The 23,372-nt window shown below is 37.4% G+C and overlaps 1 protein-coding gene and 1 long non-coding RNA gene across 2 annotated transcripts; both read right to left on the bottom strand.

Moving 5' to 3' along the window:
* Window positions 1–590: 590 nt before the first annotated feature.
* On the bottom strand, window positions 591–17,955 carry LOC110679003 (flexible cuticle protein 12-like). Its single transcript, XM_021852826.1, has 3 exons — window positions 17,764–17,955; window positions 17,521–17,693; window positions 591–864 (listed from the first exon to the last, which is right to left on the bottom strand). The coding sequence occupies exons 1-3, from the start codon at window positions 17,907–17,909 to the stop codon at window positions 698–700; spliced, it is 486 nt and encodes a 161-aa protein (XP_021708518.1). The 5' UTR covers window positions 17,910–17,955; the 3' UTR covers window positions 591–697.
* Window positions 17,956–19,950: 1,995 nt separating this feature from the next.
* Window positions 19,951–20,873, bottom strand: LOC110679189. Its single transcript, XR_002502293.1, has 3 exons — window positions 20,634–20,873; window positions 20,407–20,561; window positions 19,951–20,090 (listed from the first exon to the last, which is right to left on the bottom strand). It is a non-coding gene; the product is annotated as an uncharacterized LOC110679189 (long non-coding RNA).
* Window positions 20,874–23,372: the final 2,499 nt, after the last annotated feature.

Here is a 23,372-nt window from a genome sequence, read left to right on the forward strand (position 1 = left end):
AGGTTTGGCTTCGATTCATGTTCACCTTGAATACGATTGTGTCTGATTCGGGAAATGTCAATCATAGCGGCATCGTTTTCATGTCCTTCATAATGTAAGATTACATTTTTTTTCAATACATCTTTCATAACCCATTTTTACGTCATTTCATCACTTACATCATGTATCATTCAGTCATAATGTGAATTACGTCCGGAATGATTTTCATTATTTTTAAGAGTGTGTGGTTGAAGATGTCAGTTCGTTTCGAAAATGAACCTTGCTACTGATTAGCGAATGTACAGTTTAATAAGTTAGGGAGAATTCCTGTAGATACTGATAAGAAGGTCCTAATGTACCACTTACGAATTTGTGCGACAAAATGTCGAAAATGATTTGCTTGGTGGGAAATTTATCCTTCTTTGAAAAATAAATTGATTATTGGGATGATAGAATTGTCTTACACAAAACACCTAGGCATAAGAAATTAATGTAATGTTTGAGGGTATACTAATCGATTTATAAAATATCGAGTAAAGAAGAGTTGACTGTATCTGCTTTACGAGTGATAAGACTGATTTTTTTTTGACTGGATCGCAAAACGACATTTTTCTACCATTAATATTGCTTTATTTCATCATCATCAAACAGTTTTAAGGATCTTCACAACGCTGAGCATCACAAATCTATTACATCAACATATTGTGCGAAATGAAAATTACTTCCCACATAGTGATAGTAAGCAATTTTCAGATATTCCTGTCGTTGTAGTCGTTTCGGGGAGAAAAGTGTAGGTGGGAACGGGTGTTGGATACACTGTGGGAAATCCAGTTGTAGGATGACCATTGATATGGGACATGTGTGTTGCGGTGACGAGAGGCGGAGCTGTGAAAGAAAAGAGAAAAGATGTTGTTAGAGAAGTCATATGATATTTTTTTCCATGCACTATCCTTGATCTATGTTAAAACATAGCCAAATTATTTAATTTCAATTATTTCGAAGCATTACAAAGAATTATTTATCCATCGATACATTGGCAATGTTAGCATTGTTTTTAGAAACAAAATGATCGACATCCCTGGGCTAGGTCTAAGTTACTGATGGACTGATTTGAATGAAATTTTTCAGTACGTCAGACATAACCCAAATGTGAGCACATGTTTCGAATTTATGTAGTAGGACTACGTCTTTCTTCTCTATACAGGAGTAAAATTGGAATTTCAAAACCAAGAGCGTTACGTTGGCATGACATATTTTAAACGTTTATAACATTTTGCTGGCTTAACGAAATCTTTTGATTATCACCTCAATCGTAAGGCAAGACATCAAAGGTTCATGTTGTTTACTCACTGAATCTCACATACAGTGTTGCGAAGAACTTAATTTCTCACAACTCACGTTTGAGATTTTTCATGCGTGAGTTGACAATCACGCAACTCAGCAGTCTAAAATTCATGGATGAGTTGGCTCACCTTTTTGACTCATTGTCTCGTATTTCCACAGTTTACTCACACACGGCAATAATTTCTTGTTAGTCTGGTGAAATTATAGTAATTCTTTCTAACGTAAATAACAACATTCGGGTTTCACAAGTTTTTGCCGGGTCTTTCGATTGAATTATTTTTTACAGTTTGAGTTGATTGAGTTGATTTTTCATCCAAATGCTAGAGAAAATTTGACGACATTTGTTTTCCATACTGCGCTTGGATCGCATCTCAATAGGGGATTTTTTTTTATAACCGTACGGGTTTGGGCCGAAGGGTCTCAGATTTTCATGAAACTTTTTCCACAGGCAGGGCTCATGGATATATGAATAAAAAAATTGAGAAAAATTCAGGGTCGCCTATTTTTCCGGAAAACTCAGGTGGAATTTTTTTGTTTTCCCTCGACACTACTTACTTTGAAAAATCATAACTCAAGAACGAAGCATCGTAGAAACAAAGTTTTTATATGAAAATTTAAGCAAATTTTCTCAACAATCCAAAAAAATATGAACTGGAAAAAGTTTTCCACAAAATTTTCCACCGTTGGAAAAATTCGTAAAGAAAAGCCGGAAAAACTATGCCCGAACTCGTGGAAAATTTTCAAAAAAATATTTTCGAGAAGGTAATTTTATAAGCTTTAATCACTGAAATTTTTGGAATGCACTTTTTTTTCGTTTTTGAGTTATGGCCAATTTTGTGAAAAATGTCCAGATGTGCCATATAAGACTTTTTTTTTTTTTTTTTTTTTTTAAATTCTTTATTAGTATCATTCCAAACATTACATTCATTTCTTATATCTAGGTGTTCTGTGTTATTTGACAACACTATCATCCTAATTTGGTAAAACAAATTTAAGATTTAATTAACATTTTGTTAACAACATATTACATTTCATTTGCCGTAGCAGTTCAGTTTTTTTTTTTTACAGGTGAGTTGATTTCACCTGCTTATAAGAGAAAAAAAATGTTTTAATATACTTAACCTAACTTAACCTAAACATATAACGCATTAATCGTGGCAATAGAAGATTGTAACGATTTTTGCCTGAAATTATTTATTATTTTATTTGACATTTGTTCCAATGTTTCAACATTGGATATTCTATGTAACTCATTGGTACTATACCAGGGAGGAAGTCTCAGAATCATTTTCAAAATTTTATTTTGAATTCTCTGCAGAGCTTTCTTCCTGGTATTACAACAGCTAGTCCATATTGGTACAGCATACAACATGGCTGGCCTGAAAATTTGTTTGAATATCAACAGCTTGTTCTTAAGACAAAGTTTTGATTTTCTATTAATAAGGGGATAGAGACATTTTACATATTTATTGCATTTGGCTTGAATGCCCTCAATGTGATTTTTGAAAGTTAAATTCTTATCTAGCATGAGCCCTAGATACTTAACTTCATCTGACCAATTTATTGGAACCCCTCTCATCGTGACAACATGTCTACTTGAAGGTTTCAAATAAAGAGCTTTTGGTTTATGTGGGAATATTATTAGTTGAGTTTTGGAAGCATTAGGAGAAATCTTCCATTTTTGCAAGTATAAAGAAAAAATATCCAAACTTTTTTGCAATCGACTACAGATGACACGCAGGCTTCGTCCTTTGGGGGAGAGGCCTGTGTCATCCGCAAACAAAGATTTTTGACATCCCTGAGGTAGCTCAGGTAAGTCAGATGTGAAAATATTGTATAATATTGGTCCCAAAATGCTGCCTTGGGGAACACCAGCTCTTACAGGAAGTCTTTCAGATTTGGAGTTCTGATAATTAACCTGAAGTGTACGATTTGACAGATAACTTTGAATTATTCTAACAATGTATGTTGGAAAATTAAAGTTTTTCAATTTTACAATCAAACCTTCATGCCAAACACTGTCGAATGCTTTTTCTATGTCTAGAAGAGCAAGACCAGTAGAATAGCCTTCAGATTTGTTGGAACGGATCAAATTTGTTACACGTAAAAGTTGATGAGTGGTCGAATGTCCATGGCGGAATCCGAACTGTTCATTGGCAAAAATTGAATTTTCGTTGATGTGGGCCATCATTCTGTTCAAAATAACCTTTTCAAAAAGTTTACTGATGGAGGAAAGCAAACTGATTGGACGATAGCTAGAAGCTTCTGCAGGATTTTTGTCTGGTTTTAAAATTGGAACAACCTTAGCATTTTTCCATTTGTCAGGAAAATATGCTAATTGAAAACATTTGTTAAATATATCAACTAAAAATGATAAGCTACTTTCTGGAAGTTTCTTGATGAGGATGTAGAAAATTCCATCATCGCCAGGAGCTTTCATGTTTTTGAATTTTTTAATAATAGTTCTCACTTCTTCCAAATCAGTCTCCCAGGCATTTTCGAAAACGTTCTCTTGATTGAGAATATTTTCGAACTCCTGAGTAACTTCATTTTCAATTGGACTAGTAAGTCCTAGATTAAAATTGTGCGCACTTTCAAACTGCATAGCAAGTTTTTGAGCTTTTTGGCAATTAGTTAGTAATAATTTGTTTTCCTCTTTCAATGCCGGTATTGGCTTCTGAGGTTTTTTCAAGATTTTCGATAATTTCCAAAAGGGCTTAGAGCCAGGGTCCAATTGAGAAATTTTATTTTCAAAATTTTTGTTTCTTAATTGAGCAAAACGTTTCTTGATTTCTTTCTGCAAATCCTGCCATATAATTTTCATAGCAGGATCGCGAGTGCGTTGAAATTGCCTTCTCCTCACGTTTTTAAGACGGATCAAGAGTTTAAGATCATCGTCTACAATCACGGATTCAAATTTTACTTCACATTTTGGAATTGCAATGCTCCGGGCTTCAACAATGGAATTTGTTAAAGTTTCAAGAGCATTGTCAATATCAAGTTTAGTTTCTAAAGAAATGTTAACATCAAGATTGGAGTCAACATACGTTTTATATATATTCCAGTCGGCTCGTAAATAATTGAAAGTGGAGCTGATAGGATTGAGAATCGCTTCTTGGGATATTTGAAATGTAACAGGGACATGATCAGAATCAAAATCAGCATGAGTAATCAGTTGGCTACAAAGATGACTAGAGTCGGTTAAGACCAAATCAATCGTAAATGGGATTCTAGAAGAGGAAAAACATGTGGGGCTATCAGGGTATTGAATTGAGAAATATCCTGAAGAGCACTGCCGTTGGAATTACTTTGAGAATTATTCCATGACCGATGTTTGGCATTAAAGTCACCAATGACAAAAAAATTTGACTTATTGCGAGTCAATTTACGCAAGTCAGTTTGGAGCAAATTTACTTGCTGTCCAGAGCATTGAAAAGGCAAATAGGCAGCTATGAAAGTATATTTACCAAACTGTGTTTCAACAGAAACACCTAAAGTTTCAAAAACTTTAGTTTCAAATGATGAAAACAGTTGATGTTTTATACGCCTATGAATGATGATTGCAACTCCCCCACATGCCCCATCAAGTCGATCATTACGATAAACAAAAAAGTTAGGATCTCTTTTGAGTTTAGATCCAGGTTTTAAATACGTTTCGGTAATAACTGCTATATGCACGTTATTAACCGTAAGAAAATTAAACAGCTCGTCCTCTTTACCATTCAGAGAACGAGCATTCCAATTTAAAATATTTAAATTATTATTTGGATCCATTAGAAAAACGTAATCCAATAACAATTTGATTTGTAAATTTGACACCAACTTGGACTGCTTCAGTCATAGTGGTGGCTTTGAACATTGCATCAATCATTAGATTCAATTGTTCAGTTAGAAAATTAAAATCAGAGGCAGACATGTCATGTGATTTCCCATTGGAATTTTCGGTAGACGAAGAAGCGGAGTTACCTGTGGCGGTAGGGTTTTTTCCATTTGATTTGAAACTAGTAGAATGGGTACCCATGGATCGAACAGGGGAGGAGTTCGAATTTCCTGCTACGATATCGGCAAAGGATTTACCGTGGGTAGATACATTCGAAATAGAAAGATTCGAACGGCTACCCGATGGATTAAAATTAGTTTGTGACTGAGCATGATTATGATCTTCCTGATGGGTATGATTCCTAATCAAGCGATCGTTAACTGAAAAATGAGCATTGTTCGATACTCTACCAGGCAAATTCCGGAAACGACCGTTATCGTAACGGATATTATCTTTCATCTGCCTGGCACGAGCCTCAATGACCTTTTTTCGTGAAGGACAATTCCAAAAATTGGACTTATGGTTAGCCCCGCAATTACAACATATGAATTTGGTGGTATCTTCCTTCACTGGACAGACGTCTTTGGCGTGAGAAGAACCTCCGCAAATCATGCATTTAGCATCCATGCGACAATTTTTTGTACCATGACCCCACTTTTGGCACCGACGGCACTGAGTGGGGTTCTGGTAATTTCCTCCAGGTTTCTGGAAATGTTCCCATGTCACACGGACATCAAACAAAAGTTTTGCTTTTTCTAAAGCTTTAATATTATTTAGTTCTTTTTTGTTAAAGTGAACTAAATAAAATTCTTGAGATAGCCCTTTCCGAACAATGCCAGATTGGGTTCTCTTTTTCATAATGATAACTTGGACTGGGGAAAATCCAAGTAAATCATTTATTCCATTTTTGATCTCTTCAGGTGATTTATAGTCACTTGAGAGACCTTTCAAGACAACTTTGAACAAACGTTCAGTTTTGTCGTCATAAGTAAAAAATTTGTGCTTCTTCTCTTCAAGATGTTTGAGAAGAAGCTCACGATCTTTAAGAGTTTCCGGCAAAACGCGACAGTCTCCTTTCTTTGCGATTTGGAAGGAAACCTTGATTCCCCTAATGGAGTTCAAGATCTCCTGCCTAAATCCCCCAAATTCGGAACAACTGACCACGATAGGCGGCACTCTTTGCTTCCTCACTTGAATCAAAGAGCCTGGGCTAGAGGCTGCTTCGATTTGGTGTTCGGAAAATTTGTCTAAAGCATCGAACTGATTGCTCATTTCGATACAATTATTCATTTCACCCTTGGAAGAAACTTCGCATTCCGGGGAAGCGTCCTTTCTTCCATTCTTGCCACGTGTAGTGACAGTTTTAAAACCCACTTTTTTGGAAGGAAGTAGTGAATTCAGAGATTCACCCTTCCTTTTGTTAGTTGTTGATACCATGTTTAATTAATAAACGAAAGAAGACGTGACCTTCGAAAGGTTTTTTCCCAAGACGGTGTCCAAGAAGGATTACCACCGCTAGCTATCGCTAACGGGTCCAACGAAAAATCGAAGGCACGGGTCCAAACAAGGATCGTAAAGGAATCAATAGTAGAAAAAATAGTACGGAAAAGTACTGTTTTAGTAGCACTGAAAAGTACCGTTTTTAATTTTAGCACTGAAAAGTACTGTTTTTGTAGCACTGAAAAGTACTGTTTTATTGCTTTAGGTAGTTAAAAGAAAACTTCCAAGAGCAGAGAGAATTCGTGTACGCACAGCACGAAGGTACGATGCGCACTGAAGAGTTTTTTCTTTGAAAAATCATAACTCAAGAACGAAACATTGTAGAAACAAAGTTTTTATATGAAAATTTAAGCAAATTTTCTCAGAAATAAAAAAAAAATGAACTGGAAAAAGGGTTTCACCATTGGGGAAATTCATAAAGAAAAGCTGGAAAATCTATGCCCGAACTCGCGGAAATTTTTCGGATAACTGGTAACTGGTAACTTTTAGGATGTACTTTTCTTTAGTTCCTGATCTATGGTCAATTTTGTAAAAAATGCAAATATTTGCCATACATGCCTTTTCGTTTAAAAATCATGACTCAAGACTCATCATGACTTGTCGAACCGGATTCAAATTATCTCAAAAATATGAAATTTTTGAAATGGAATCAGTTTCCCAGGACATTTTTCACTGTTTATGAAAACAAATAATGAAAACCCGATTAGATATTCCAGCTTTCAAACAAAGTATATTTGAAAAGAGCGATCAATAAGATCCAATCCTACAATATTTTTCAATACGATCATTTTTCGTTCCTAAAACATGTTCAAATATTGCTAGGATGACCTGTTTGAACCATATATTTACAAATTTATAAGTTCATAAACAAAATTTCTTAAGAACGAAACTACATAGAAACAAAGTTTTCTTCATTCAGAATGTAGGCATTTTTTTCCTGTTAGGTAACTACAAAATTGACAGTTAAATAAATGGGTAGACAATATGACAAATAGGTATTTACCAATTCAAGTTTAAAGCGTTGAAATGGCTTGAGAATCATAAGTTTACCAAAAACTAACAAAGAGCAGTAAGAAAGTGCAAGTGTTGTCTATCAGCTGTATATTCCTCGTTATTGATTTTTGGAAAGTGAAAAAAGTTTTCCCGAAGCTGTTGAAATGGACAAAGTTCAATATTACTTTATTAATTTATGCTGTAACCCCTTCGGACTGGACGGCCACAAATCAGTAAGGACAAATCTACGATCGATCAGCCAAGGCCTCATCAGTAAGCTTCATTCGAATGGAGTTCGGTGGATTACGGAAAAGATGAAAATTTGCGTGAAGTGCTCCATTACCGGTGACCAGAAGGCTCTCGTAACGGATCTTCCAAAAGCAATGGCGTTTGAGGAACAAGTTTCACCACTATCTTCGTTGGCGTCGCCAATGGAAACTCCTTCCTCGGGTGAGTCAGTTGGTTCTATAAATAATGTACAAAAAATACAAGAGCTTGCTAAATTCTTGGAAATTTCTTTTCAAGTAAAATCTTCACGTTTGGATGCTTCTAGTAGTATTTATCGCAATGCTTCTATGGACGAAATGTTCAATCAAATTTTGAGTAAAATAAAGACTTGGTTTCCGCCTAATATTGTCGATGTTACAGAGGATTTTAATTCCGTTTTATTAAATTTGAACTCAGCCGTTACAAAAGCCGAACCTGACAAGCAAATTGAACTTCTAAAATTACTTCCTAGGAATTGGTCATATGCCAAAGTTAAAGCTTATGTTGACGTGTCTAAACACGTTATAACTGAATCAAAAAAATACAATTTAGGGATTCAACCACATTCAAAACTAGGACGACCCTCGCATGGATCAGATGTCCAAGACATAGTTTCAAATTTTTACCTAAGGGATGATATCAGTTGGCCATTTCCTGGCTTGAAAGATACCATATCTATTAAGTTACCCAATGGAGTGCGCCAAAATGTTCAAAAACGCCTTTTGCTTGACCCTTTGGATACTTTATATAAACAATATTTGGAAACCTGTAAGAGTGAACAGGAATCTGTCTCATTCACATCGTTCTGGAAACTTAAACCAAAACAATGTGTTTATACAAAGGATTCATCGGCCATGAATGTTTGTGTTTGCATGATACATGAGAATATGAAATTCATGGTTGATGCATTGAAAAAAAACTAATTGCTTTGAAGTTCATAATACTGAAAAAAAAACTCAACACCTTCTTGACTAGTCAAATGATATATCCAGATAGTACAGATGATTGTTACCTGAGGTCCTGTGAGGATTGTAAATTAAAGAAATTAGATTTTGTTGCCAATCGCTTAGATGAAAACAACGTTGAAGAAGTTAAGTATTGTTTTTGGATTATTTCTCCTCGTTGTGAAATTATCAACAAAGAGGAAAATGTAAATGATTTTATAGAAAACTTGAAAAATCTCACAGAGAAGTTTCTTGTGCATCAATTCAAAGTAGATAAACAAAATAAATTTATAAGAGCTAAAAAGGAATCACTAGTTGAAAACAAAGAAATAATGTGCCAGATGGATTTCGCGGAAAATTATTCGTGCGTGATACATGATTCCATTCAAAGCCATTACTTTGTACGACCTCAAGTAACAATACATCCATTTGTAATTTATTACAAAGACAAATCTTCGATCAAAGTCTTAAATTTTGTTGTAATTGCTGCAATAAAAAAGCATAACACGACATCAGTTTATGCTTTTCAAAAAAAAAACTAATTTCAAGATTGAAAAATAAATTTCCTGAGCTTGAAAAAATCATTTATCTTTCTGATGGTTGCGGAGAGCAGTACAAAAATAAATAAAATTTCAAAAATGTATGCAACCATGAAAATGATTTTAAATTAGAGCAGAATGGCACTTTTTCCCAACCTCACATGGAAAAGGTCCATGTGATGGTATCGGTGGCAATATTAAGCGAATGGTTAGAGATGCTAGTATTAGAAAGTCAGCGGAAATTAATAACGCCAAACAATTTTTTGACTGGGCTGTGTCGCAAAAGGTGAAAGACCAATTTAAAAAAGATTGGGAATTCATCTATGCAACTGAAAATGACTATTCAGAGGCTGGAAAATTACTTCAGGAGAGATTTTCTAACCTTGTTTTAATTCCTGGAACAAAAAAATATCATTCATTTATTCCAAAAGACGAACGCAGCATTTTTGCGAGTGAATTCTCAGATGCACATGAAAACCAAGAAAATACAGTTCTTAATACTACAAAGAAACGAAAATCTTCTGATGGTAGCAACCAAAGGCAATCTTCCCGGTTGAAAAATTAGATAGTTTTAAGATAAAATGTAAGTTATGTATGTACTGAATAATTGAATAAATAAAATTAAAGAAAAATATAAAAAGAATCTTATTTGTTCCATAGAAAAGAAAGAATCCCTTGGAATGGAAAAGAAACAGTTTTTTCAGCTTTGCTTAACGGTGTAATGTTTATGAAAAATATAATCCAATCTGACTTATACTTCATTAAAACCAATCCCATATCGTTTCTTTCAGATCTTTTAGAAAATTTGCAATTGCTTTGATCAAAAAAAACCTTGTTCTTCTGATGCTTCGATTGAAATATGGGTTTTCAAAGAAAAGGCTAACATGGTCATTTTTCACAAAATTGACCATAACTCAGGAACAAAAAAAAGTACATCCTAAAAGTTACTAGAATTGAAGTTTATAAAGTTTCCTTCTCAAAAATATTTTAATTTTTATTCCGCGAGTTCGGGCATAGATTTTCCAGCTTTTCTTTATGAATTTCCCTAACGGTGGAAAATTTTGTGGAAAACTTTTTCCAGTTCATATTTTGTTTTGCATTCCTGAAAAAATTTGCTTAAATGTTCATATAAAAACTTTGTTTCTACAATGTTTCGTTCTTGAGTTATGATTTTTCAAAGAAAAGTCTTATATGGCACATCTGGACATTTTTCACAAAATTGGCCATAACTCAAAAACGAAAAAAAAGTGCATTCCAAAAATTTCAGTGTTTAAAGCTTATAAAATTACCTTATCGAAAATATTTTTTTGAAAATTTTCCACGAGTTCGGGCATAGTTTTTCCGGCTTTTCTTTAAGAATTTTCCCAACGGTGGAAAATTTTGTGGAAAACTTTTTCCAATTCATATTTTTTTGGATTTTTGAGAAAATTTGCTTAAATTTTCATATAAAAACTTTGTTTCTACGATGCTTCGTTCTTGAGTTATGATTTTTCAAAGTAAGTAGTGTCAAGGGAAAACAAAAAATTTCCACCTGAGTTTTCCGAAAAAATAGGCGACCCTGAATTTTTCTCAATTTTTTTATTCATATATCCATGAGCCCTGCCTGTGGAAAAAGTTTCATGAAAATCTGAGACCCTTCGGCCCAATTTGTACGGTAATAAAAAAAAATCCCCAGGCAACAGATCGTCTTGCTCTGACCGGGCGTGCTTCTCAGGCACAGACATCGATAGGAAACGACCTCAATCGGATCGGCTCAACTTGAATAGCCATGTCGGTTATGCCTGCGAGAAGGCAACTAAGGCGATCCAGGATTATGCTGAACAGTTCAGAAATAAGCTACAGAGAGAAGGTTATTGGCTAGCGTGTCCTTATCCATCCATAGGTACGCTGGTCCAGCGTGGGAAGCTGCGCTGAAGACAGAGAGAAATCGAGTTCAGCTTGACAGTTAGTTCAGGCTGATGGCCATGCGGGTATCGAGTGCCTAGCGCACCATACCGTCGAAGGCGTTATAATGTTATTTCTCCAGCCAGTAGCGCAACCAGGATTTGATTCTAGGGGGGGGGGGGTTTGCAATTTTTAAAATACTTTTTGAGAAGATATTTTCCGATGAAATTAATCGAGGTGAAGGATTTATTTTTTGCATAGTAAACGAAATTAGATTATAATCTTTTAGCGCAGCGATTTGTATTAGAAATCACTGGTACTATTGTTGCAGTAGGTCGAAAGCTGATCAACATTGAAAACTCAACCATCGGTAGAAAACTAATTGTAACTTCATATAGAATTGGAAATATAGAATATCCAATGATTCAATGGTCAAAAATGAGTTCTGCTTTCATTGTGATGATTTTATGTCCCAATTTTTGATAACACCTTAAAATTAAAGATAAAACGACAAATAAACTTTGGTTTCCACCGGCAGCTAAATATTCCACTAGCAGATTTTTCTTCTCCGTAATCTTCCAAAATCAAGGAATTCGTTAATCTTAAGGTCGTCCAATTTGGCAAAATGCTGAGAAACTAAGAAAATTTTGATATTTCGGATGCTGCACCAATTAAAAAGATTCAATTTATCTGAAGGTTTGACAAACTATAGACACAACGCCTTCAGTTTCTGTTTTAAAAGGATTAGAGAATTTTGTTATTTTTCAGCTTATTGTCTTGATAATTTGCATATAATTTTGTTGTTTTCAAATCATCTGAAGAATAATTCATCAAAACCTACACAGCTTAGAAGAATATAACTGTGAAAACCATTGACATTTCCAAAGTTAATACGAATCAAATTAAGATACGGCTCTGTAGTTGTACGATTTTCAAAAATATACTTGGCAAGCCTTATAATTTTTCGGCTCTGGGGGGGGGGGGGTTGTTTTGACCCCCAAAACCCCTCCTTGTTTGCGCCACTGTCTCCAGCTGAAATGGAAAGAACAGCAAACGAGTGATTGAAAGTACAATTCGAGCCGGGTGTCGTAGAAAAAAAAGGTTCATAAAAGGCATGTGTGTCAGTACAAGTAGTGCGCTAGGGGACGAACCTGGTGTAATGGTTAGAACACACGCCTCTCACGCCGAGGACCTGAGATCAAATCCCATCTCCGAGATAGTCACTATAAATTTCAGTGACGACTTCCTTCGGAAGGGAAGAAGCCGCCAAATACAAGTCTCTGCCGCTGAAAGCTCTTCCTGTGTCAGCATGCCGTATTGTAAAGATTCGTTTTGCAGCTTCTTCCGGTTGCTCAGATACCTCCGCACGTAGCGCACACTACGCAACAGCCGATTCCATGCGGAAAAGCGACTCCAATCAATCGTTCTTGAACAACTGCCTTCCTGGTGTATCAGGCATACCCGGATCTCTTCTGAAGTTTCGTATCTGACCTGTTTGTCAACCGGCCATTCACTTTCCGAACTATACAAAAAATCGGGTCCCCGAAACCATCGGCTAGTAGAAAAGAAGCTTGGTCCACTATCCCACTTTGTAGCATCGTTCGCAACGTTTTCTTTAGATGGAACCCAGCGCCATTCTTTTTCTTCAGATTCGGTCAAAATCTCCCCAATTCTCACGGCAACATATTGACGGTAGTTGCGGTGATCAGAGTTGATCCACGTTAATACGTTTTTGGAGTCCGTGTGGTAGAAGCATTGGTTGAGCGGTAGCCTGTGCGATTGACGAATCATCTTCTTCAAGCGTACTCCCAGAACAGCGGCTTGCTTCCATACGCGGAAATGACAGGAATTTCAACGGCGCTACTTTGGATTTTGCAGCCACCAAAGCACATTGCATCTTGCCGCCATATTTGGCTCTGAAGTACGTTACGCAAGCATAGGCTCCTTCACTTGCATCCACGAAGATGTGAAGTAGTAGTGACTCACATTTTTCACCGCCGCAGTTCGGAAAATAGCAACGCTGAATCCGAGTATGATCTAGCTGACCGCATAGTTTTGCCCACTGCCACCATCTATGACATAACTTCTCCGGGATAGGTTCATCCCAATCCGTTTTCGCTCTCCAGATGTCTTGAATGAGTACCTTGTCGTGAATGATAAAGAAGGATATCAATCCTAGCGGGTCGAACAGACTCATGACCGCCCGCAGAATTATGCGCTTGGTTGGTAGTTGAGAATTCACTTCCTTGTTCGTGGAGTATGTGAAGTTATCCTTCTCGGGACACCACAGCATCCCTAGAATACGTTCAGTTGTGTTGCTTTTATCCAAGTTTAGCTGTTTCGACGTAGCTTTGCTGGGTTCCCCGACCCGTTGGAGAACTTCCTCTGCGTTGGACATCCAGTTCCTAATATGAAAACCTCCTCGGGAATGAACGGTTCATACTTCCTTCGTTAGTTTTACTGCTTCGTCGATGGTTTCAGCACTGTTAAGATAATCGTCGACGTAGTGCTTTTTAACTATAGCATTAGCGGCCACCGGAAATTCTTCAGCATGTTCAGCCGCATTGAGGTTCTTGACGTACTGCGCTGAACACGGAGAGCAGGTAGAGACGAAAGTTGCAACGTCCATGAGATAAACTGCAGGATCATCCTCCAGAGAGTCACGCCACAACAGTCGTTGAGCATGACTGTCCTCTTTCTTGATTATTGGGGTTTGGAGCTACCCCTTGAGGGAGATACCAAATTCTTCTTTCAATTCTGCTTCTGTCGCCTGGTGGATATACCCCTTTCCCTGGTATTCTACCATCTGTTTCTTAACGCTTTCACCTATGGCTGGATCTTTCGCCATGCGCCGCTCAAGACACAGCATTCGCTTGACGGACATTTGATAACTGCCGGGGAATTCCATCTGGTCGAACTTCCATAGTAGGCCGGTTTCAAAACGCTGCCCAATCCACCTCGTTGAACTCTTCAGTAAGCGATTGGCTCTCTGGATCTCTTGCGACTCTGGTCCGTCGCCAACTTTAACCCCCAGACTTTCTACGGAAAAGTATTGTTTCACCAGCTAATGAAGCGATTAATCCGTCTCACAGCTACAGATGTGAAAACTCAGAGCATGATCAGTGCTACCGGGTACCGATCTGTAAATGGTCCCCCCCAAACGGGTTTTCGCCGCAATGGATTCCTGAGGGTTTCCTTCGCGAATTTTCAAAACTACCCCAAGATGTGAGTTATCGTTGCCGATAAGTAGTTTGCGAATAGCGTTGACATAATCCCTTATGGGCAATATTTCCAAGTAAGGATACTTCCTCATCATATCCGCATAGCGAATTGACTGTCGTGGTAGATCTAGGTGACCTAATAGACTGATGCAAATTTTGAAGTTTTTGCTTCCTCATGCTTAAACGATTTCAATTATGATGGAAATGATCCTCTCAAAACTTGAAGTGATTCGGAAGAAATTTGGTTGTGCACGCACTATTTAAGAATTATATGGGAATTACTATGGAAAAGGCAAACCTTTTGTGTTCAGTCCTCTAACTGCTCGTCATAATAATCTATGGAAAAGTGAACACACTCATCTCATGTGAAAACTTCCCAGCTACAACTTTGCCGAAGAGCACATTTTGATGGGACGTAAGGATAATCTGTTATTATTGATAACGAAGCCTATATCATGCTGAGATGATCATTCAATTACTTTCAGAGCAACACTGCTTTTTTGCTGTAGAACATAGTAGCCTGGATTACTTTGATCTATTCTTTCCGCCAGGAGTACTACTGTTACCACGGTAAAAAGAAGCAAGGTATTATACTCCGAAAAGTGACAATTGGCAGTGACGTCATTCCTATCGCAAACTCGAACGAGTGCAAAAGAAAGCAAGGCCTCATGCTTGACGATAGGAATGACGACACATGTTTTGATGGAAAATCGTTGTTTACACGTGGGAATAGCCTACCTTGTTTTGTATACCGTGACTGTTGCCTGCCGAACTATTGGTGAAGCATGCTACATGCAAACCAACTTTAAGATGATGATGGCGTTTTCCATAGTAATATCCATATAAACTTTAAATGGCGTGTGCACAGTCAAACTTCTTCCGAATCACTTCAAACTTTGGAAGGATGCTATTTACCATAATTAAAATCGTTCAAGCAAGCCAAAAATTTCAAAATTTGCATCACTCTAGTGACCTATGGTTCGGACTCATTAATTGTGTTGCACTTACCGGAGCCACAGGTGGGGTTGGGAGAGACTTTACCGTTTCGCCTTTGGGTGCGCTGTTTAGTTGATGCTTGTGTACTGATCCAGTTGCAATACCGTGTAATACCGTGTAATGAAGTGACCGATATAGAATCGATCTTTTAGATTGTTGAGGACAGAGTGTTCAGATGGTTCGGACCACTTTTAAGCGATTTCGTTTGTTGTGGGATATCAAAGTTGCTAATAGATCGAGTCTACCTCACTCTAAGAAGTTTAATTATTTTTAAGGAAAACGTAGTTAAGTTCAGCATTTTTTAACTCCCGTAGTTTGTAAGTTTTAATTTAATTTGAATAAATACAAGGAAAAAATAACTTCTTGTACTACACTTTCATCTGCGTGATGCTAATCAAACAATGGATAATTCATCCCAATCTGTTCCCGTGGCCTACCTATGTAGGTCGATCGCCGTTAGGTAGAACGATGCGTCAATCGTTGTTGCTCAGTCGGGGGGTCTTCGGCAGTGATTTCCAAGTCGGCAACACACCATTTAATCACATGAATGGTTGGGGGCCTTGGAAGTGTTTGAAAACTAACCTATGAAAACTTAAAACGGTCGTATATCCCAAGGCTTATATACAATGGAGTCCTTGGAGGACCTAGGACAACGCCACAAATTATAACAAAACTAATTTTACTGCTATGAATTGATAAGGGCTTGTGCCATGTCAAAAAAGCATCCATTGATAATTGGTTACGCTTGTAGATCAAAATGCCTATACTCGTTATAGATCTTGAAGGACCTTGGACATCCCAACAAATCAATACAATAAACCGTTTACTCACAGGAATGATTAGGAGCCTTTCGAGTATTTGAAAATTAACCTCTTGTCACTTATTACGGTCGTAGATCCCAAGACCTATATTCTGTGGAGTCCTTGGAAGACCAAAAACATCCGTAAAAACAAACTAAATATTCCGATGAATTAAATGAAGTCCTTGGAGGAACCTAGGATATCGGTACAGATTTTAACAATAATCATTTTACTGCTATTAATTGATAAGGCCATAACAAAAACATCACAGGATCGTATTTAGCCAGTACATTGCAGGAAGTTTTTGGACGAGCTAGAGCACCTGTTCTACTCACTTAGTCACCAAACTCGGATCTGAGAATACAAACTCTTCTTCAAAATATATAACTATCCTATAGGGTCCAGTATTGTGAGACGCTCTTCTACATAGATATGACATATTGATCTCCGTTAACTCATGTAGAATCATATACCCAAACTCCAAAGGATTCTTGGAAGACCTTAACTTGTACACATTTTGTCTTGATTAGGAACCCAGTTTATCAAATGAGCACAATTTCTATAAGTAATATAAATTAATTTAATACAAGTAGACTCCAAAACGCAAAAACTCGTTTTACGCACTGATTCAATTTGCGCACCCCCAACCTAGTTCGTAAATTGCGGTTACAGTGTACTAATAACACTAACAGAAGTCAAAGGGCTTATCATGATAATGTTAAAATACGTTGAAACTTAATCGGTACATTCATCACATAACACCTCTACTTCGAAGTAATACCGCAAGGTGGTGCTGGAGGGTAAGGGATCCCATGAGTGTGTTTTTAGTGGGTAGGCACTCAAGTGAATCCCTCACAGCGCCAACCTTCTCTGTACACTAGCATGTGTATGAACAATAAACATAACAGGCTAGTCTTTAGAAGTTTTTAAACTACTCAATCGCAAGTGAAAATATCAGAATTTAGTCCAAAAACACCGTTAAAAAGCAAATATCCGGCTAGCGAAGCATCCGGAAATTCGAAGCAGCATGGTAGTACTTACGTGCTTTGAACATTTTTCAAAATTTCCCGATTGGGCCACTATACAATTACCATGGAAACCCTCAAATTTTGCAGAACACTATTTTTATCGTAAGGATGGCAAAGAAGATATGGAAGATTGGCTTTTTTCAACGCCCTTAGTGCACATAATATTAATGTTCGCGCACATTATCACTCTTTAGCTTTGACTTACTAATTATTGTTGGATGATATCCGTTCTCGTCAGCCGTGTATTCGACGCCGTACTCAACTCCATCGGGTCCAACGTATTTGTAGGATCCTTCTATCTCCAACGCCTCCCGACCGTCATCCAGTATTGTAGTTAATATGGTTTGTTTCACTTCTTGGCCATTGCTCAATCGATAACTAAAATTAATATGGAAATTTGGAGTTGAATGGCATCCTAGAATCCAATTAATAGAGTAGAGCTTCTAACCCCCAACTGATTTCATCGGATTCGATATCATTGTACTCTTGCACTACTGTTGGAAATGAATCATTCTTCTTAGATGTCGGAATCTCTGAGACGGCCAGAACGCCTAAAATCACTATCACTGTGGCTATTAATAATTCGCGCAACATCTTTGCTCTCTTCCGGCTAACCGTGACTTTTTACTAAAGCAAACGTTGGTTGAGAACTGATTTATACTTAAGTCTGACCAGATGTTTTATAGTCAACGCACTCTCCATATTAACATATTCATGTTTCTTTTATTGCTGTTCATCTTCGTCCGTTTGGCGAAAATAAGTTTATTCAATAAAATGGGTTCTCAATAAAAGCCAAAAACTAACGGAATAGGCCAAACACGATTTTCTTTCGCCTAGAATTGGCAAATAGGCAGTCAGCATTGGGCATACCCAGAATGTTGCGAGAGCTAACGAGTTCGATGTCCACTGTTGCCAGGGGTGTCGTAACCGGTTCAAAGGCAATAAATATATCTTAGATGGTATCATAATCATATAGATTGCGTGCTAATGATACACATTACACATGATTGGTCGGCAAAGAAAGCCGTCTTGACTTGTTCTTGATCTCAAGATCTCACTATCATTCGATTGCATGTGAGGGTGTAATGATTATTTGCCTATTACAGTGTTTGCCAAACTTTTTCTACTTTCGCCCTCTTAAGGCTGATAGTTTTTGACATCGCGGAGCCTTCCCTAGTCGAGTGGTTAGAGTCCAAACAAAAGCCATGCTGAAAGTGTCTGGGTTTGATTCCCGGTCAGTCCAGGATCTTTTCGCAATGTTAATTTCTTTCACTTACAAGGGCATAGAGTATCATAGGACTTGTAACACGACATACGATTGCGACAACGGCAACTGTGGCAAAGAAAGCTTTCAGTTAATAACTGTGGGAGTGCTCATAAGGCGGCATCCATTTATTACGTAACTCTAAAATCGGAAATTTTCGACCCCCTCTCCCCCCCTCCCTAACGCTTTTTGTATGAAAAATTTCGAATTTTTGTATGAGCCGTAACGCTTGAGCCTACTCCCCCCCTCCCCCTAGAGCGTTACGTAATTTGTGGATGCCGCCTAATAACACAAAGCTGAGAAGCAGGCTATGTCCCAGTGAGGACGTACTGCCTATGAGAAAAAGAATTAAGTCACTTTGCATATTTACTTAGCTATTCCGGAATTTATCTGATTCATCTTTTGAAAAGGGCCAAACTTTTTTACTCGATTTGTTTTTTAACATTATTATCGAAAAATGACAACTCCTACAAAAAAGTGTTGTACGAATGACTTGTTGATAATTGTCCAAATTTTTGAATAAAAATACTGACAAAAATCTTGAGATAGGTAATTATGTTTACTACCATCCATTCATACCTCGCGAGATGGGCACTTTTAACTTAAATGTTTTAAGGAAACAAGTTTTGCAACATAAAATGTTTATTGTCTAAAATAATTTTTTTCGTGTGTTATTTTCAAACAAAACTAAACAAGTGAAAGTCACTATCATCTCAGAATTCAATAAAGCTCAATAACTGAGTCAATTTTGTCCAATTGGTTCGAGAATTCCAATGAGAATTGTTCCATTTATGGTATACGTGCAGGTTTACCAGATTGCATGCAAGTTTAATAGCTTCTATTGTGGTTTATGTACTTTGAACAGAAATCAGTATATGCAATGCAGTATACAATGCAGTTTGTAATATTTGTTATATTTGACAAATACTTTTAAAAGCCATATAAAAAATGGGACATTTCTTAGAGATTCATTGAACTCAGCAATCGCACATTTCCTGGAGACACACAATTTAATCTATTAGCCACGTTAAAACGTTTATTTCCCTCCGCAGTGCAATGTATGTTTGAAACTTTCAAGGACAAGCAAATCGGATATGTAAAGAATAATAAAACATACGTTTTGTTTGAAAATACCTTTGGGGCTGTCCATGAACTACGTGGTTATCCGTGAGGGATGGGAAGTGGGGTGACCAAAGACCACGAGGGGAGAAAGTGGGGTGGGAGCATTTAAAAACGCAAAAAAATGATCACATGGTTAATAGACATTTTTATTTACAACAACCATTTATATGCATCAGATCGGAAGTTTATTCATACGTCAATTTTAATTTGAACTCAGAACATTTTTATTTGTGAGTATAATGTTTTTTCTTAAAGAAATGATCCAGAGCTGGATTATTATTTTCTACCACATAATGACTCCAACACACATAAACTTACATCTGGAGAACTTGCAACTCTTGCGACTGGTGCTTGGGCTTCTGATTGAGAAGTTGTAGTGTTGACGGGAACTGTCAGAGAAATGAAAATAGATTACATATCATTGCAGTTACCAAAGAAAGGTAATTTTTTTTTTTGAGAAATTATTATGATTTTTATTCACACAGAGCATGTTATTTTCATTTGTGATTTTCAGCATATGTGCAAAATATAGGAAAAAAAGTTCGCGTTTCAAATTGTTATTTATTATGGAAAACATTAAAACCGATTCAAATATCTTGTCTCCTTACGCATGTGAGAGTTATTCTACACATTTTAAAAAATTAAACCATCTCCATGTGATACTCTGAAGTGTTCTGAAGTTTCAAACATGTTTCACTATATTACCGTTTATATTTGGATAAAAACCATTCTGCTTTCCTGAATGGCTGACACCATCGTGTATGACATATTCGAATAGTAACCCTTTGACTATCGAAACCTCTTGGCCTGCATGTGAGAGTTTTCTATCGTTGACTGCTCGTTTAACACTTAATTTATTGCTGTGAATTAAACGAATATTTAACTTAATAACACTTTGTTTTCTGTTACCTCCCAAAGTTGAAATCATTCACCCGAAATTGGATCCATTATGAACGGCGATCACTTGAAAATTTTCGTCTTTGCTTCTTGGAGCCGCTAAGATCACGACTGCGTTCAAAATTATTAGTATCGATGCAGTGACTACTAATTGGCGTGACATCGTTATCGAAGAGGCTGTTACTTATGTGGAAGTTTCTGTTCTTGAAGCGATAGATGAGGACTGATGCGAAAACTTGTCTGAACGTTTGTTATATTGCCTGAGACAGTGTTGTTGATCGGTGAGAGAATCAGCGAGAACCAAAGATAATTATTCTCTTTTTCACCTTCCCTCTTCGCACCGCGTGGCAGGAGAAGCAGCGCGTGGGCAAGTTAATGAACGGACTTCTCGCATAATCTCCGATAACGCCTAAAAGTCATTGGTAACCACGTGTGTAGCTCGTTGTTTCTGAGCAAATGAATGAACAAGCAAAGAATCCAAACCAACACCACCGGCAGGTAGAGAATGATCCTTTCTTCACCATAGAGTTGTTAAATAACGTGTAAATCTATTCAAATGCTCAGAAACAACGAGCTGCACACATGGTTACCAATGGCACTTAAGGCGAGATCATATGGTATGCGAGATTTGTTCATTTCCTTCTCTCCTTGCAAATGAACAAAGATACACAGCATATCATATTGATTCATGTCATGATAGCGGCTGTATACAGATCGCATTCAGGAGAATCGCCGCCCGATAATTTTCGAAAGAGGAGAGGGATTCCCACTCATTTGATCGCAATAATTCCATGGCGGTATTCGCATTATTTCGTATTAGAATAAGATACGAAATACGAAACACACTTTTTCTCTCCCAATTTTTACGGTTAGCACTCACTTTTCTTAAAACTTTAGGTAGGGTAACTGGGGGCAAAACGCGCCCTCTAAGGAAGGAAGGACCAATGCACGAGTTCACTAATTTGACGTTTGGGCGGTGCCGAATTCACTGGTTTCCATGGCCCATAAATAACACGGCACCGCTTAAACGTCAAATTAGCGAAACCGTGCATAGGTCCATAAGGACGTTACTTTCTGCTGGATTCCAGGACATTCCGGTATTAGCGGAAACAAAGATGCTGATCATGCGGCCCATCGAGGAAAAATATCACATCTAGTACAAGTTAAGATACCTGCCACTGATGTTATCAACTGGGCTCACCATCTATTTCAGCCTGCGACCAAGCAACCTGGGAATCACACCGCCCAACGTTCTTTAAACGATATAAAACAACTACCAAGAAGTGGAACGATAGAGAAGATCGATATGAGCAACGCGTCTTGACTCGACTTAGAATCGGTCACACTAGGTTGACAAAAGTGCATTTGTATAACAAATTAATTTCAAAAAATTGTGACGTTTGCCACATTGAACTTGCAGTTATATGTTCGACGACGTGTCAAATTGCATAAAATACGACAATATACGTGAAAAGCTAGGTATCAATAGTGGTTGGTTGGTTGGTTTGACTTTATTAACGAGATTTTTAGCCCTGTGCTAGTTCATCTCGGGACCAACGGCTTTACTTGGGTATCAATAGTGATTTCGCAATAGCCTGAGGAAACAACAAGCATGAAGAAGTTTAGATACTGAAATTCTTCAAAAAATGTTAATAATATGATAAGTTGCAAACACAATATCTTCTAAGGAGGTGAATGAACCAGTTGATTTAAAACCTCCATAAATAAATAAAAAATATATTCCATTGTTGGCCGGTAGAGGGCCGAAGTCGATCCAGCGATTCCGGTTTGGATGGCTTCCGGTTTACTGGCGCTCTGACGACTCAAGCCGATGATACGCTCGTACTACTTTGAGTTGCCCCGACGTTGGATCTATCCTACTCCGATGAAGTTTCCCAGGCGGCAGAAGATAGCCCGAACCGATGTTATCCGGGCAGATGCTGAGGTCCGTCCTGTGATTCCGGTGGAGGTCGACTTTCAGTTTGCAGGCGCCTCGACGACTTGTTCCCGATATTACGTTACACTTGTTTTACGCGGTACATATATGAGTTTAACAATGATTTTATTATGGCAGTTCAAAAAATGCTTCTTAGCTGCCAGAGCGGTGAATGGCGCCCTAAACATGTATCATTGACATACATTTTATTCGGTACCATTATAGATTTTTCACTTTTCAACATTTTTCCTACAAAAATAAATATTTTATCTTGCATCTAGCGCAAAAAGTTGTGAAACATATCGAACATCCGATTTTTGACAGTTTTTAACATTTTGGAATCTTTTTAAATGAGCGGGGAATGGCGTCTTTACGGAAATATTGCTTTATTTTATCATCATTGATACACACAGTTTTTCAGGATCTCTATGACACATGGTATCACAAATCTATTACATCAACATATTGTGAGAAATGAAAATAACTTCCCACATCCCACTAGTGATAGCAAGCAATTATTAGATATTCCTGTCGTTGTAGTCACTTCGGGAAGAAACGCGTTGTCGGGAGAGGCTGGTGGTGGGCGTGTTGGAAATTCAGTTGTAGGGTGATCATTGATATGGGGCATGTGTGTTGCAGTGACGAAAGGCGGAGCTGTTGAAGGAAACAAAAAAGTTATTGTTAATATTTGTGTTATATTTTTCCACGCTTAACCGGTGATTAAATCATGAATCGCATCACCAAACATTGACTCCAAGACAACTGTGGAGATGCAGAGCTGTTCTAGATCTCTAGTAACAAGGGTTGTCTAACGAACATTCCTTCACTTCCCCTGTGA

The sequence above is a fragment of the Aedes aegypti genome, chromosome 3 (assembly GCF_002204515.2).
Source record: "Aedes aegypti strain LVP_AGWG chromosome 3, AaegL5.0 Primary Assembly, whole genome shotgun sequence".
Taxonomy (NCBI): domain Eukaryota; kingdom Metazoa; phylum Arthropoda; class Insecta; order Diptera; family Culicidae; genus Aedes; species Aedes aegypti.

What these genes read in the sequence shown, in the direction of transcription:
- LOC110679003 (XM_021852826.1), bottom strand. Translation starts at nt 17,909, where the DNA reads ATGTTGCGCGAATTATTAATAGCCACAGTGATAGTGATTTTAGGCGTT. An exon ending in TCCGATGAAATCAGTTGGGG is followed by an intron (nt 17,694 to 17,763) that starts GTTAGAAGCTCT and finishes TATTAATTTTAG; the next exon opens with TTATCGATTGAGCAATGGCC. An exon ending in ATATCATCCAACAATAATTA is followed by an intron (nt 865 to 17,520) that starts GTAAGTCAAAGC and finishes TTTCTTTCACAG; the next exon opens with CTCCGCCTCTCGTCACCGCA.